Here is a 15,051-nt window from a genome sequence, read left to right as displayed (position 1 = left end):
TTTAAGATACATCACACAAATGTGCCAGTAAAATTTTTAACAATGACATAAATGTCTGATCTTCTGGGCTCAAAAATATTCTAAATGGCCGTCCTCAAAGATTTGATTTTTGAATGAGAGTCAAACGATCTGTGATTTATGAAATTCATCAGACATTCACACACAGAGTTCATCTTGCATAAAAGGAAATTCGCTTTACAAACAACCATTCGGAATATTTTCCTGTGACCTGTTAGAAATAGATTCATTTCAGCAGTTGCCAGAGAGCATCAGATAACAGGCATCGTCAAACTTGCGCAGCTATGATGACGCAGGAAGCCCGTACATTAGTACGTTTAAAACATTAAAAGATCTTACATTATGTCACAAAAGAATCAAAGCCATTAGAGGATACTCCAAGAGCATGGGAATTTTGTGAACTACACTAAAATGCATCATTTGGCTTAAAGTGTACATTCGTATGTCCAGATTCAGGTGTAAATTTTCTTGGAGTACCAGTACTGTATTACCTCATGTTTGGTTCTTTATTAAGGAATAAGGCATAGAAGATGAAAACCTGAACTTGAAATGAAGTGAACAGTTGAAACTAGCCACTAGTGTGGAATTAAACACTTCATTTCAAATAAATTGACTGCCTCAGCAAAAAAGATTTATGTCAAATTTCTTTAACAAACTGATAAAAATAACTTCATTGTTCTGCAAGGTGATTTATGCTTTACTGTCAGAAAAGTGGAAATAAAATAAAATCTGAAACTAATTACATATTTTAGCCTTCCATAATTATGTGAATGTATTTTAATTGACTTGATAGCTCCCGGCCAAAGAAATCCATTTTGTTTTCATTTGACATGCGAGTAAACTAAGGGGAAACAGCAAAATCACTTAACGTTAACATGGGTCATATGGAGACTACCAACTCCCCACTACAGCTTAGACTGCACTGTGCATCAGGTCCAGATCTCCGATACTTCCAAACTGGGTCAATGTTAGATAGTGACGCTCTCCCTCCCTCCAGTGTCTAAGGTAGGATGCCAAAAATTTAAAAAATTGGCTTTTCAAAAATATCTTCATTTTGTAGCACACATCTTTCTTAAGACACTGACATATATGTTCGAGGGAACATAAGACATATTATTTAGTCTTAAGTGTGGCAAAGTACAGCGCCACGCCTCTTCACACAGCATTCTTTCATCGCACGTCTCTGTATTTCACTCTGTGGCATTCAAACATATAATATTTTGTAATGGGTGCCATCAAACTATACTCACACCAATGGAAATTAAAATGTAATGTGGTGCCTCTCCTGCTCCCAGTCGGCTGGTTTCACATCCTGCCTCTCTTTAAAAAGACCTCGCAATTAGTATTGGATGGGATTATTTGTAACCAGCAGAACAAGAACTCTTCAGAAAATTTGTTGTCTTTACTGCATATTAGCTATTAACTTGCTGTTTTGGGTGACATAAAATTAAATTTAGGTTACATAAAACAAGTAAAGACAAGAGACAAGCAAGACAGAACAAATTTCTTCAATCCTTAAGTCCTAGCTTTTTTTATCTCTAATCTTGCCACAGCTTTATATGCCATACTTTCCTTTCTGGGAAAGAATCTATTACCTCATCAAAGTTCGTCAGTGTTTTGCTACATGAAAAAAACGAAATGTTGTAGTCTAATACTTGAAAAGCTGTTAATACAAATTGTACCCAAGACTGGTGTGGTTTCTCGATCTGATTACATGTATTTTGTCACTGCTATATAAAATGAAATAGACCTGCCCCATATTGCAGCAATTGTTACACACACCAAATAAACGAGACTGTTTGGCCAAATGGTCATTTTTATAACATGATGGAAAATAATTCATGAAGTATCAATATCAAATGCCTATTAGGCCTACTACAAGAAAAAAGTGTTATGTTAAGAAATAGTTTCACATTTCATTCATACTCTCTAGCTTCTGAAACATGAGATCGAAAAGTAATAGTATAAAATTTTTATATAACTTTGGAATCATCATATTCTTCTGTAAGTTGTGTGAGTCCCCATTTCTTCTCCTTCCTTGTTCTAACAAACAATCTTCTCATCACTAATTCTGTAACTATCCCTGCCAGTGTCAAAACTTATTCTCAGGTTTAACTTCACTAACCCAGCCACAATCACCTATTTAGTTATGCCACATTTATTCTCCAGTTGAGCATTATTACTTGTTCGTACAACACGTTTCTGCACAGAACTTTAGCAGCTGCTATCTGGGGACTGTATAACTGGCCCTTAGTAGTGCAGTGGTCTGGCCAAAAATTTTCTGTCAAAATTTCATTTTCTTGGATATATGCAGGAGACAACATGTAATCTTTGTTGCATGTTATTCCTGTTAGCCATTTATTTCCACTCTGGTAGTCTGAATCTATGGAATTCACTAGTAGTTACAACAACTCTAATCATTTGCAAACCCAGTCAACCACATAAACAGTGATTGGCATTCACCTGTTCAGCTTTATTCCGCCCAACTCGTATAGACCTGCCCCCTTTTTTCTGCAGGAAAGTTTATTCCTAGATGCGACAGGGATTCCCCTGGCAGAGACATCATGTATACCTTGCACGCATTAAAAAATCAACTTACAATTCTTTCAGAAATCAACTTAGAATTTGTTCAAAAATGTTCAAAAACCAACAGGGATGTGTTCAAAATCATATGAGTAATTGATAGACTGACATGCGCTGGATGCTAGGCACTTTGTGAAATGATGTCTTTCTCCTCAATAATATGAATTTGGCGCCCACCCCCCCCCCCCCTCCCCCACCCCCTTCCCCATGAAACTGCCGCCCGGGGTTTGCCCACGCCCTATAGTTCCGGGCCTGTTGTGCATACGTGGATCTGACAGCTTACGTGCACCAGTAAAATTTTTCCGGATAGCATCTGGCTGATTGCTGCATACAGCTAACTGCCACACTTCTGTAGCCAGAAGCTGGAGAATGTACTACTCATACGTGACTCAACTGCACATGCACATAAGCTCGCTCACAACTGCTCAAATGAATCTAATGTAAACAGTTGTGACACCACACTCATCAGAGGCTATTTGTTGTTATGACACATTGCATTGTCTTCGTAAAGCCTTTGACACTGTTGGCAGACGCTTGTATGAGCACTGTGTTTAGTTGTAGTATATGGTGCATTTCCTTAACAACTTAAGTTGCGTTTCATCCCTTCCCCCCCCCCCCCCCTCCCCCCTCTCTCGTTAGCTGCAGTATTATTCTGCAAACTAAAACAATGAAAAATTACTGGGTTTTTCTCAGTTTTCTCCCGGATGAATAAATTCCTGGGCTTTTACATGATCTCTTGGTTGTCCCGGGTCATATACACCTTGTTAATATCCTTGAAAATTATTTCATGGTATTGTATCCAGGTGGGACAATTCCAATGACCTAATATTTGTGGAAGATTGGGTGCCACCTAATTTTGCATATCCTAGCCTCACTTGTCTTGGCACTTTTTTTCTGGGATGCTGATTGGGACAATGTGGCCCCCTTGAATGACCAGCAAGCAATCCTGACCTAATGCTTTACAATTTCTTCTTCTGGGGATGAGTGAAAAATGAAGGTTATGAGACAAAACCAAACACCCTTGATAAATTGGAGGAGTGAATTTGCCAAATTACTGAAAATGTACCACTGTCTGTCACAAATATCATCTGTTTATGGAAACTGATATATAATGATGTTGCTTATGTTGACTTTCAGTGTTACATAACAATTCTATCATTGTAAGGAACAAAATCTTTTTTTGTTTCATGAAAATTGGTCAAGTATCTAAAAGGTATAAACACTTTTTAGTGGGGGTTAATTCTCACCCACCTTGTATAATGCCTGCAAAACTTTAAAATTTTAATTGTAAACTTGGCAATAATCATGTTTGTAATAACACAAAAGAATGTATGCCATTTCTGAAATCTTATTTAACTGATATGGCAATGACCATGTGACGCACAGTTCTGACAAGCTTTTAAGACACTCGCTCAGTATTAGTTTATTTGTCAGTTTTGTGAATATGTTGGCAAGTTTAAACAGAAAATGTGTCAGCTAGATCATTTCATAGTTAGAATGCCACTTTTTGACAAAAATGTGAAAACAAATTATAGGCAGTAATATTCAAGAGTGTTTGTTGCTGTGAATTCAGATTAACACCCACCATTGGAAGACTATTACAAAAGGTAAGTTATCTAAGTTTCAGGCAGTTGCGAATGTGTAATATGAAGAAGCCATAGTCTGCCGATGTGATAACCACTGTTACTGTGCTACATTACACATCATGTCAATGATAGATAAGATGTTGTTTAAATTTCTCTTAGTATTCAAGTTACAAAACATCGGAGCTGGAAACTGAAGTTCTGAAGTTTAGCACCAATGCAAAGATTCTGTTGTGAGAAACCTTTGATGAAAGTGTCAGAACTATAACATTTTGCAGAATTTCTTTGCAGAATAGCTAATGGCTACATATCAGGATAAAAATTTCTGCAGAAAGAAAATGCACATGTCTTACCACAGTCTGGACATCTTTAAGATGGTTCAAAACTTTTTCTGTTCTTTTAAAGAGGTTGAGGTAACCTGCTGACTGTTGTCTGAGCACTTCCAGCTGATGCCAGTAATATTCTTCTGTAGTGGTTTCTTCATCCCTGATTAGCATACACAACATAAAATTCCACATATGAAAATTGTTTGAAGTTAAATTTAATCTACTAGTGAAGGAAACTTCAAAACATTGGAACTTAATAAAATTTATCCACATTACCTGTATATAACACTATATGTAACAGTCCCTAGTGGAAGTTTACTATTTTGAATCCTCATTTCATATCATGAGGCAGTTAGTATCATCTTGAGAGACTAGTTTCTGGGGAAAAAAGTTGCAAGCACTGCTCATCAACACACACTGCAGAATGTTTAGTGAGTAGCGTATGCACATTTTACTAGACTAGACTTCTATGCATAATGAATTATACAAAGATTGATTTGGCTGCCAAATGATGATTCTGTGTTGCATGTTGTGCTGTCACTAACCATCACCCTGACTAGTGATGTTGAGCCCAAGATCTTAGATTCTAAAACAATCAGGCCTGAGTTGAAATTGGTACAGGAATAACCATGGCAAAGTGTAGCATTGTTCAGGTATCAGGCCATATTCATCACACCCTGGCTGGCTAGGGTACCCCAGGTGTGGTTGTTGACAGCTCTACTGCCACATATGAGCTCCAGGCACATTTATAGAGGAACATTAGAAGTAATGGTCTGAGGGAATTCTGGCAAAGGCTGTATGCCAAGGGTACATCTTGGAACTTCTGAACCCACACAATGCTACATGAAGTGTGGGTAAATAAATAACACCATGGACTAGAATGAACTTTCACTTTGTAGAGGAGTGTGCACTGACTTAAAACTTCCTGGTAGGTTAAAACTGTGCACTGGATCACGACACAAATCCAGCTTCAAGTCTCAGTGTGGCACACAGTTTTAAACTGCAAGAAAGTTTCAATAAAATGGACCTTATAAAATGAATTGTACTGCTACTTTTAATTTAAGGGTAATATACTGCAGAACTTAAAAATCCAAAGATAAGTTAGTGGAGTTCAGTAAGACCTAATGGGCTATAGCGGGGTTATCAGGATTCCAGCAAAATCACAAAAACCAAATGGAACTTAAACCAGGACTTGTGATTTCTTACAGAGGAACAGAGCAAGAAAGAAATTCAGATGTAGGTTTAATTGTAAACTATGAAGTTAAAAATACTGCTATAGATATTGAAGGACTCTTATATGGAAGAGCAAGATTTGTTTGGATGCACCTTTTATGCAGGCAGAATACTAAATAAGGTTTACTGGTACATTCTTATAATAGAATCTCAGTTCACTTTACTTTTTTAAGAAAACTGACAGTGCTTTAACAGCTGGCTGACACTGGGAGTGTTCTTATTTTAGCCACTGTTTTAAAGTGTTTTAATGGCTTACACTGGGCAGTGATCTCATTTTAGCTAAAATTTTAAAGTGTTTCAGTATTTTCTGTAACAATGAGAACTTATCATGAGTTGCCCAAGAATGACTGGAACTTGTTTAGTTTTTTGGGTATAAGTAGATTATCAGACCCTTAAATGTTAAGTCTGAGGGTATCTTTGATCAGTTTGTGGGGAGGTACTCAAAACTAAGTTGGAACAAAACTACACATAATTAACATATATTTGAGATTGCTAACTCTATGTGAATTCAAAATTTAATTTCAATTGTTGTGGTGTTTCTCCTGATAAACCCAGGACTACAGTGTCATCTAAATAGTTCAAACTTGTGGTAACTCCTGCATAAGCTGCTCTAAGTCTTTTTTTTATGTTGTGAGTGGTCTCTCAATACCAAAAAGTAAACTGCTATACTGATGTTGCTCAAAAGTCATACCGCTTAGCATAAAATGTTTTGATGTTGCATCTAAGAGTAATTGTAAGTACCCTACCTTATAACAAAACTGGACCCATAAGAGCTTAGCCAACTCTTCTTGATGCAGAATAAGATAAACACATAGATTAGACTCAACACTGATAGACAATTTAAAATCAGTACGTGTTTGTTGACCTGCCTTGATGAAACTCTTTTTGTTTACCTAATTCCCCAAACAAGTTTCTGCAAAATATGGACATCTTCAGTGGTTTTCATGTTTCAGATAAAGAAATGAACTGAGGTAGAGTATAACTGAAACTGGATAGGAGACTTAAAATCAACAAAAAGTGTTTGCATCAAGGCAGACCACAATCCCATATTGTTTTATGTAGACACACGCCAATGAAACAAGAGCTCAAGTTACAATATCTATTTTAAAACTGCTGCAGATCTGAAATTTGTTTTTAGACTTTTTAATTACCACCATCAGTGTCATCCACTGGCTAGATATGAATGGTGTCACAACACCTGATGCCTCTGAATGGTAGATTTACACTTCAATTCCTTCATAGCAACAGGCAAGGGGTTAGCCTGGCAGACATTTGTGTCTGTTTTATGTGTGGATGGATATGTGTGTGTGTGCGAGTGTATACCTGTCCTTTTTTCCCCCTAAGGTAAGTCTTTCCACTCCCGGGATTGGAATCACTCCTTACCCTCTCCCTTAAAACCCACATCCTTTTGTCTTTCCCTCCCTTTCCCTCTTTCCTGAAGAAGCAACCGTTGGTTGCAAAAGCTTGAATTAAGTGTGTATGTTTGTGTATCTATTGACCTGCCTTACCGAGCGGGAAAGTGCCGGTAGACAGGCACAATAAAATAACACACAAACACACACACAAAATTTCTAGCTTTCGCAACCAACGGCTGCTTCTTCAGGAATATCTTTCCCTCTCTTTCCCTCTTTCCTGAAGAAGCAACCGTTGGTTGTGAAAGCTAGAAATTTTGTGTGTGTGTTTGTGTGTTATTTTATGTGCCTGTCTACCGGCGCTTTCCCACTTGGTAAGTCTTGGAATCTTTGTTTTTAATATATTTTTCCCATGTGGAAGTTTATTTAAAAACAAAGATTCCAAGACTTACCAAGCGGGAAAGCGCCGGTAGACAGTCACAATAAATAAAACACACACACAAAATTTCTAGCTTTCGCAACCGACGGTTGCTTCTTCAGGAAAGTCGGAAGGAGAAGGAAAGACGAAAGGATGTGGATTTTAAGGGAGAGGGTAAGGAGTCATTCCAATCCCGGGAACGGAAAGACTTCCCTTAGGGGGAAAAAAGGACAGGTGTACACTCGCACACACACACATATCCATCCACACATACACACATATCCATCCGCACATACACAGACACAAGCAGACATTTGTAAAGGCAAAGAGTTCGGGCAGAGATGTCAGTCGAGGCGGAAGTACAGAGGCAAAGAAGTTGTTGGAAGACAGGTGAGGTATGAGCGGTGGCAACTTTAAATTAGCGGAGGTTGACGCCTGGCGGATATCGAGAAGAGAGTATATACTGAAGGGCAAGTTCCCATCTCCAGAGTTCGGATAGGTTGGTGTTGGTGGGAAGTATCCAGATAACCCAGACGATGTAATACTGTGCCAAGATGTGCTGGCCGTGCACCAAGGCATGTTTAGCCACTGGGTGATCCTCATTACCAACAAACACTGTCTGCGTGTGTCCATTCATGAGAATGGACAGTTTGTTGCTGGTCATTCCCACATAGAAAACGTCACAGTGTAGGCAGGTCAGTTGGTAAATCAAGTGGGTGCTTTCACACGTGGCTCTGCCTTTGATCATGTACACCTTCCGGGTTACAGGACTGGAGTAGGTCGTGGTGGGAGGGTGCATAGGACAGGTTTTACACTGGGGGCGGTTACGTGGGTGCCTATCTACCAGCGCTTTCCCGCTTGGTAAGTCTTGGAATCTTTGTTTTTAATATATTATTCCCATGTGGAAGTTTCTTTCTACACTCCTGGAAATTGAAATAAGAACACCGTGAATTCATTGTCCCAGGAAGGGGAAACTTTATTGACACATTCCTGGGGTCAGATACATCACATGATCACACTGACAGAACCAAAGGCACATAGACACAGGCAACAGAGCATGCACAATGTCGGCACTAGTACAGTGTATATCCACCTTTCACAGCAATGCAGGCTGCTATTCTCCCATGGAGACGATCGTAGAGATGCTGGATGTAGTCCTGTGGAACGGCTTGCCATGCCGTTTCCACCTGGCGCCTCAGTTGGACCAGCATTCGTCCTGGACGTGCAGACCGCGTGAGATGACACTTCATCCAGTCCCAAACATGCTCAATGGGGGACAGATCCGGAGATCTTGCTGGCCAAGGTAGTTGACTTACACCTTCTAGAGCACGTTGCGTGGCACGGGATACATGCGGACGTGCATTGTCCTGTTGGAACAGCAAGTTCCCTTGCCGGTCTAGAAATGGTAGAATGGACGTTTCGAGACAATGTTTCGTTGTGGAACCTATTAAAGGCATCTCGCATCGAAGTACGTGCCAAATTTCGCGCTTCTGAAAATTTTAGTCCATCTTGAGGATTTCGCGTTCTTCTGAACTTCGCATGCTTTTTCCGTTGCCTCTGCAACAGCGTTCGGACCTTTTTTGTGTACCACGGAGGATCCGTTCCATCTCTTACCAATTTATGAGGTATGAATCTCTCAATTGCTGTTGCTATTATATCTTTGAATTTGAGCCACATCTCGTCTACATTCGCATAGTCAGTTCGGAAGGAATGGAAATTGTCTTTTAGGAAGGTTTCTAGTGGCACTTCCCACCAACACCAACCTATCCGAACTCCGGAGATGGGAACTCGCCCTTTAGTATTTCCTCTCTTCTCGATATCCACCAGGCCTCAGCCTCCGCTAATTTCAAGTTGCCTCCACTCATACCTCACCCGTCTTTCAACAACTTCTGTGCCTCTGTACTTCCGTCTCGACTGACATCTCTGCCCTTACTCTTTGCCTTTAAATATGTCTGCTTGTGTCTGTGTATGTGCGGATGGATATGTGTGTGTGTGCGAGTGTACACCTGTCCTTTTTTCCCCCTAAGGGAAGACTTTCCGCTCCCGGGATTGGAATGACTCCTTACCCTCTCCCTTAAAACCCACATCCTTTCGTCTTTCCCTCTCCTTCCCTCTTCCCTGAAAAAGCAACCATCGGTTGCGAAAGTTAGTAAATATGTGTGTGTGTTTGTGTGTTTTGTTCATTGTGCCTGTCTGCCGGAGCTTTCCCGCTTGGTAATTCTTGGAATCTTTGTTTTTAATATATTTTTCCCATGTGGAAGTTTCTTTCTATTATATATATATATATATATATATATATATATATATATATATATATATATATATATATATATATATATATATATACAAAATTCAAGCTTGTGCAACCAATGGTTGCTTCATCAGGGAAAGAGAGGGAAAGACAAAAGGATGTGGATTTTAAGAGGCAGAGGGTAAGGAGTTATTCCAATCCCGGGAGTGGAAAAACTTACCTTAGGGGGAAAAAAGGACAGGTATACACTCGCGCGCACACACACACACACACACATATCCATCCGCACATACACAGACACAAGCAGCATTTGTATATGTGTGTGTGTGTGTGTGTGTGTGTGTGTGTGTGTGTGTGTGTGTGTGCGTGTGTGTTCATTCTTTTTCGTGCATCTGCTAATGACTTATTATTTCTACTATTCCTCTAGTAGATGAGTTGTCTCCTTTGCTCCTAAATTATTAGCAATCTACCACTAGTTTCCTTGCCACAATTGTGTGATTACTGTTAGTGCAGAATTTTCAGTGCCTGGAAAGCAAATCTTCTCACACAAGATTTTTCAAGTCCTATAAACATTGGAACATTTATGTATTTGTCTGAGTACATTCAAACTCATTTCATGTGGATACATGTAACCACTAATCAAGACCAACATTCATCAAGTTGAGTCAGTCTACAAACAAATAAAATTCCACATAGTAAATGAACACAGAATCTCCAATATCCCCTGTAATATTATAACCAAGATCTTGGCACATGGTGCTAACAGTTGGTACTTTACTTCATTCATCTTTCATATTTTCTTTTAACACTCACTGTCAAAAATGAAAATTCAGTTACCTTAGATCTGTGAGAATTTGACGGGCTACACAAAGAGAGCTCCTGAGATTAACGGCAACTTCTGCAGCAATGCCTGCCTTTTGGGTCAATTGTTGACTCCTTTGTTCTAAATCATTCCAATGCTTTTCTGAAAGACCTGGTGGAATTAAAATTTGGGGTATGTTAAAATTAATACTTGTATTTTGTTCTCATCCGTACTGTTATAAAATCAATCAAGCAGAAGCTCTAATCTTTGCAATCCCATTCAAGAAACTATAACTATGCACAACAGGATATACTTGTTTCAGGAAGAAGTAATTTTCAAAAATGCTTCAAATCACTCTAAGCACTATGGGAATTAACATCTGAAGTCATCAGTCCCCTAGAACTAAGAACTACTTAAACCTAACTAACCAAAGGACATCACGCACATCGATGTCTGAGGCAGGATTTGAACCGGCGACTGTAGCAGTAGCCCGGTTCCACACTGTAGCACCTAGAACCGCTCTGACACAGTAGCCAGCTAAATAATTTTCGGAAAGGGGAAGAAAACTACAATACAATTAAATCCTATAGACAATAAAATTATGAATGCAAGGTGCAGTGAAGTGTAGGTGAAGATTGTCATTGTGAGGTTAGATTCAGTGTTGCTGATTATATTCTAGGCAAGCAGCTACTGGTAAAGGAATTGGCACAGACAACACAAATCATTACAAATGCTAAAGCCTTTGAGAGTGACCAGCATGGGCGTCCACAGAAATTTATCCAGGGTGTCATTTTTTTAATAAATGGATTGGTCACTTTTGAGACATATCAAGCAAAAGAACTTAATTTGATAGAAACTAACTTAGACTAATGAGCCAAAACAGTATGACCACTGCCCATCACATTGTTGGATGCTGCCCAGTGGTATTGCAGGTACATAATATGGTAACAAGAGTTTGTAAGCGGAGAAGGTACTGATGTGGGATTACCCTAGCGAAGATATGGACCACAAATGAGGCAGTCTACTGAGACCACGGACTTTGACAAAGGGCTGATTATTATCACACAGAGCCTGTGAAGGAGTATCCAAAAAATGGTGAAGCTAGTTGAATATTCACACACTACACTCATGAACATCGACAGAAAGGGGTAGAAGGACAGTGAAACTACCACTAGATACTAAATGGTTCAACATCTGTGACTCTTCACAGAATATGGTGGTCGGAGGCTTGTCTGCTCTGTAAAGTAGGATAGATAGTGATCTTTGGTACCTCTACCAAAAGAGCACAATGATGGTGTACCACAAGTCTTTTGAGCACATTGTTCTTCATATATTGTTGAACATGGAGCTCCACAGTAGACCAGCCCTAAGTGTTCACATGTTGACCCAATGACATCATCAATTGTGGCTGAGTGGGCATAGGACCATTGGGATTCAACTGTCAGTCAATGGACACGCATCAGCTGAATCACATTTTTGTGACAATAAATTGATGGTCAAAATATATTAAAAACAAAGATTCCAACACTTACCAAGCGGGAAAGTGCCGGCAGACAGGCACAAAGAACAAAACACACAAACACACACACAGAATTACTAGCTTTCGCAACCGATGGTCGCTTCTTCAAAAGGAGAGGTAAAGACGAAAGGATGTGGGTTTTATGGGAGAGGGTAAGGAGTCATTCCAATCCCGGGAGCGGAAAGACTTCCCTTAGTGGAAAAAAAGGACAGGTGTACACTCGCACCCACACACCACACACACACACACACACACACACACACACACACACACACACACACACACACACACACACACGATATGTGTGTGTGTGTATGTGTGTGTGTGTGCGAGTGTACACCTGTCCTTTTTTTCCCCTAAGGGAAGTCTTTCCGCTCCCGGGATTGGAATGACTCCTTACCCTCTCCCTTAAAACCCACATCCTTTCGTCTTTCCCTCTCCTTCCTGAAGAAGCAACCATCGGTTGCGAAAGCTAGTAATTCTGTGTGTGTGTTTGTGTGTTTTGTTCATTGTGCCTGTCTGCCGGCGCTTTCCCGCTTGGTAAGTCTTGGAATCTTTGTTTTTAATATATTTTTCCCATGTGGAAGTTTCTTTCTATTTTATTTACATCATCATTAAATTGATGGTGATCTACACAAATGCTGTCATCGAGGTGAGCAGTGATTCGAAACATGTGGTGCACCATGGACACAAGCTAGTGGGAGCAGTATTATATATGGGAGGCATTCCCCTGCATTTGCATGGAACCTGTGGTAGCAAGTGAAGACATGCTGGGAGCTGTGAACCTCCTGCATTTCTTCATGCTCGATGTCTTCCCCAATGGCGTGTCATCTTTCAGCAGTATAACTGTCCATGTCTCAGAGCCAGAACCATTGGTTTGAGAAGCATTATAGTGAACTCACTTTGATGTCTTGACTATGACATTTGCTTGATATAAATCCAATGGAACCCATCTAGATCGCTATTGGGCATCATCACCACATATAAAAGTCAGCAGCTCATTAATTACATGACCTGTGTGTAGACATCGAATGCCACATCCCTCCACAAACTTACCAACAAATGTTCAAATTCCTGATATGCGGAATCAGTGACAAATTTCATTCCAAATTTGAGCAAACAAGATATTAAGCAGGTGGTCATAACATTTTGGCTCATCAGTTTATATGAGTAACACTAAAAACTTATTATATGCCAGAGAATTTGACTATCCAATCTTGGGAAATCAGTTCTAGAAGTGCATGAGAATTCTGTAATGAATAAAAAAACTTGCAGCCAAGATTCAAAGGGTAGAAAATTCCCTCCACCTCCCCAACACCTTGCAGATACCAGTGATGACCAGCAATATTAAATTTCTAGACTGCATGTGATTTTTGTTTTGCAGTAATCAGCAACTAATTTTTGATTTCATTTCCCCACTTTTTTGTCTTTGCAAGAGTGAGGGTGATATATCAACAATATTATGAAAAATATAGATTGCTGCTCATCATAATTATGTAATTCGGTTGTTTTGTGGAATAGGTATGGCTACGCATTAAGGAATCCTCCTGGAGCAGCTAGTTGCTGTTCATGAACTTCTGGAACCTCCATTGACAACTGTTGACTGACTTCATATGACCTCTGAAAACTGCATCAATGATTAAGTAACAGGGAAGTCTGTTGTTACTGCAAACATGCTGCACAGCTAACCATTTATTCTTGTTGCTGACTCTTGAAGACCCAGATCTGGCACCAATGTGCCACCCAATGATGGTTAGCAGGTCATCCCCCGATCTCGAGTTATTACATGGGGGAGACAGTATGTGGCAAATAGACAAAATGGTACCCCAAATTTGTGATGAACAGATTTGAGGTATTGCTTGCCACTAATAATGAGACAGAACCTGCTAGTCTTGTTCTTTCTTCTCATTAAGTTGTAGTGTCATGAAAAATGTGCCTAACATTACGATTTCTTCTGCCTGAGTGAAAACTAACAAGACAATTCATCAAATAATTATTGTAATTAATGCACTGCTGTAATTTTTGCAAATAATATTTATTGATACACATAGTATTTCACGATACTGATGCAACTGCATATGCTCTGTTTCATACGAAGGATGCTGGTGACATACAACACAGTGGTAATAGCCATACATGCGACAACATAAAACTACACCAGCCATTGTTGAGAGTTAAACAGCTATCAACTGTGAGAAGATAAAGACACCACTATGTCATGATGATCTGTGAAAATTATTATTAATAATAAAATGATAGGATTAACTTCTGTAACAAAACCACAAATCTACAGTCAATTATGCAAATAATCACTCAGTATCCACCACCATTGGTGTCAAGTTACCAAATATTGAAGTAACCAATACATGTAAGCACAAGAGCACTTACGCTTCTCTATAATCTATAGCAAGTCTTTATATGGCAGAATTTTCATCATTTTCTATAGAGAAAATATTTTTAAGTGTTTGTTGAACATAATTTGTTTGTTTAGTGAAGATCCCAACCAAAAGACAACAAAGTCATTTAATGATAATTAAATATTAAAAGTGCTAATAAATCAATAAGTGAAATTAAATTTATGTCACAGTACAACAGAATCATTTCCTTGAGTTACAAAATAAAAACATACTATCTGAATCTTATCCTTAATATCCAATCTGTACAAGCACAGTAATTTTCCAGTCAATAGAGATCTGTTAAACAGTAAACTACATTTCATGACTTTGAAGGAATTTGCAATGAAATTACTATAAGACAAAAAAATATTCCATGAAACAAATTCATCTGGATTTCAGTTGGAAATATTCAGTGCCCACTCTGATGATTACAAAAAAAACTGTTAAATTTGATACTGATATAACAAAACAGCTAATCATAACACTGAACAGTGATAACAAAGAACTGCTGATGGTAAAAATAAGGTTCAGTTAAACTTTAATTTACGCCAATACAATACAAGACACAAA

General features: G+C 39.0%; 1 protein-coding gene across 3 annotated transcripts in view; it reads right to left on the bottom strand.

The window, feature by feature from the left end:
• Window positions 1-15,051, bottom strand: part of LOC126348001 (interaptin-like) — a 238,839-nt gene that overhangs the window by 206,700 nt on the left and 17,088 nt on the right. For all 3 annotated transcript variants that reach the window (XM_050002320.1, XM_050002318.1, XM_050002319.1), the window contains 2 exons: window positions 10,602-10,737; window positions 4,538-4,670 (listed from right to left, as the gene is read on the bottom strand). In XM_050002320.1, coding sequence (XP_049858277.1) covers window positions 4,538-4,670; window positions 10,602-10,737 — 269 coding nt within the window. The remainder of the gene's footprint in view (window positions 1-4,537; window positions 4,671-10,601; window positions 10,738-15,051) is intronic.

This window comes from Schistocerca gregaria, chromosome 1 (genome assembly GCF_023897955.1).
Source record: "Schistocerca gregaria isolate iqSchGreg1 chromosome 1, iqSchGreg1.2, whole genome shotgun sequence".
In the NCBI taxonomy this organism is placed as follows: domain Eukaryota; kingdom Metazoa; phylum Arthropoda; class Insecta; order Orthoptera; family Acrididae; genus Schistocerca; species Schistocerca gregaria.
The sequence above is the reverse complement of the archived record's forward strand: the minus strand, read 5'-3'. Positions and strand labels throughout refer to the sequence as shown.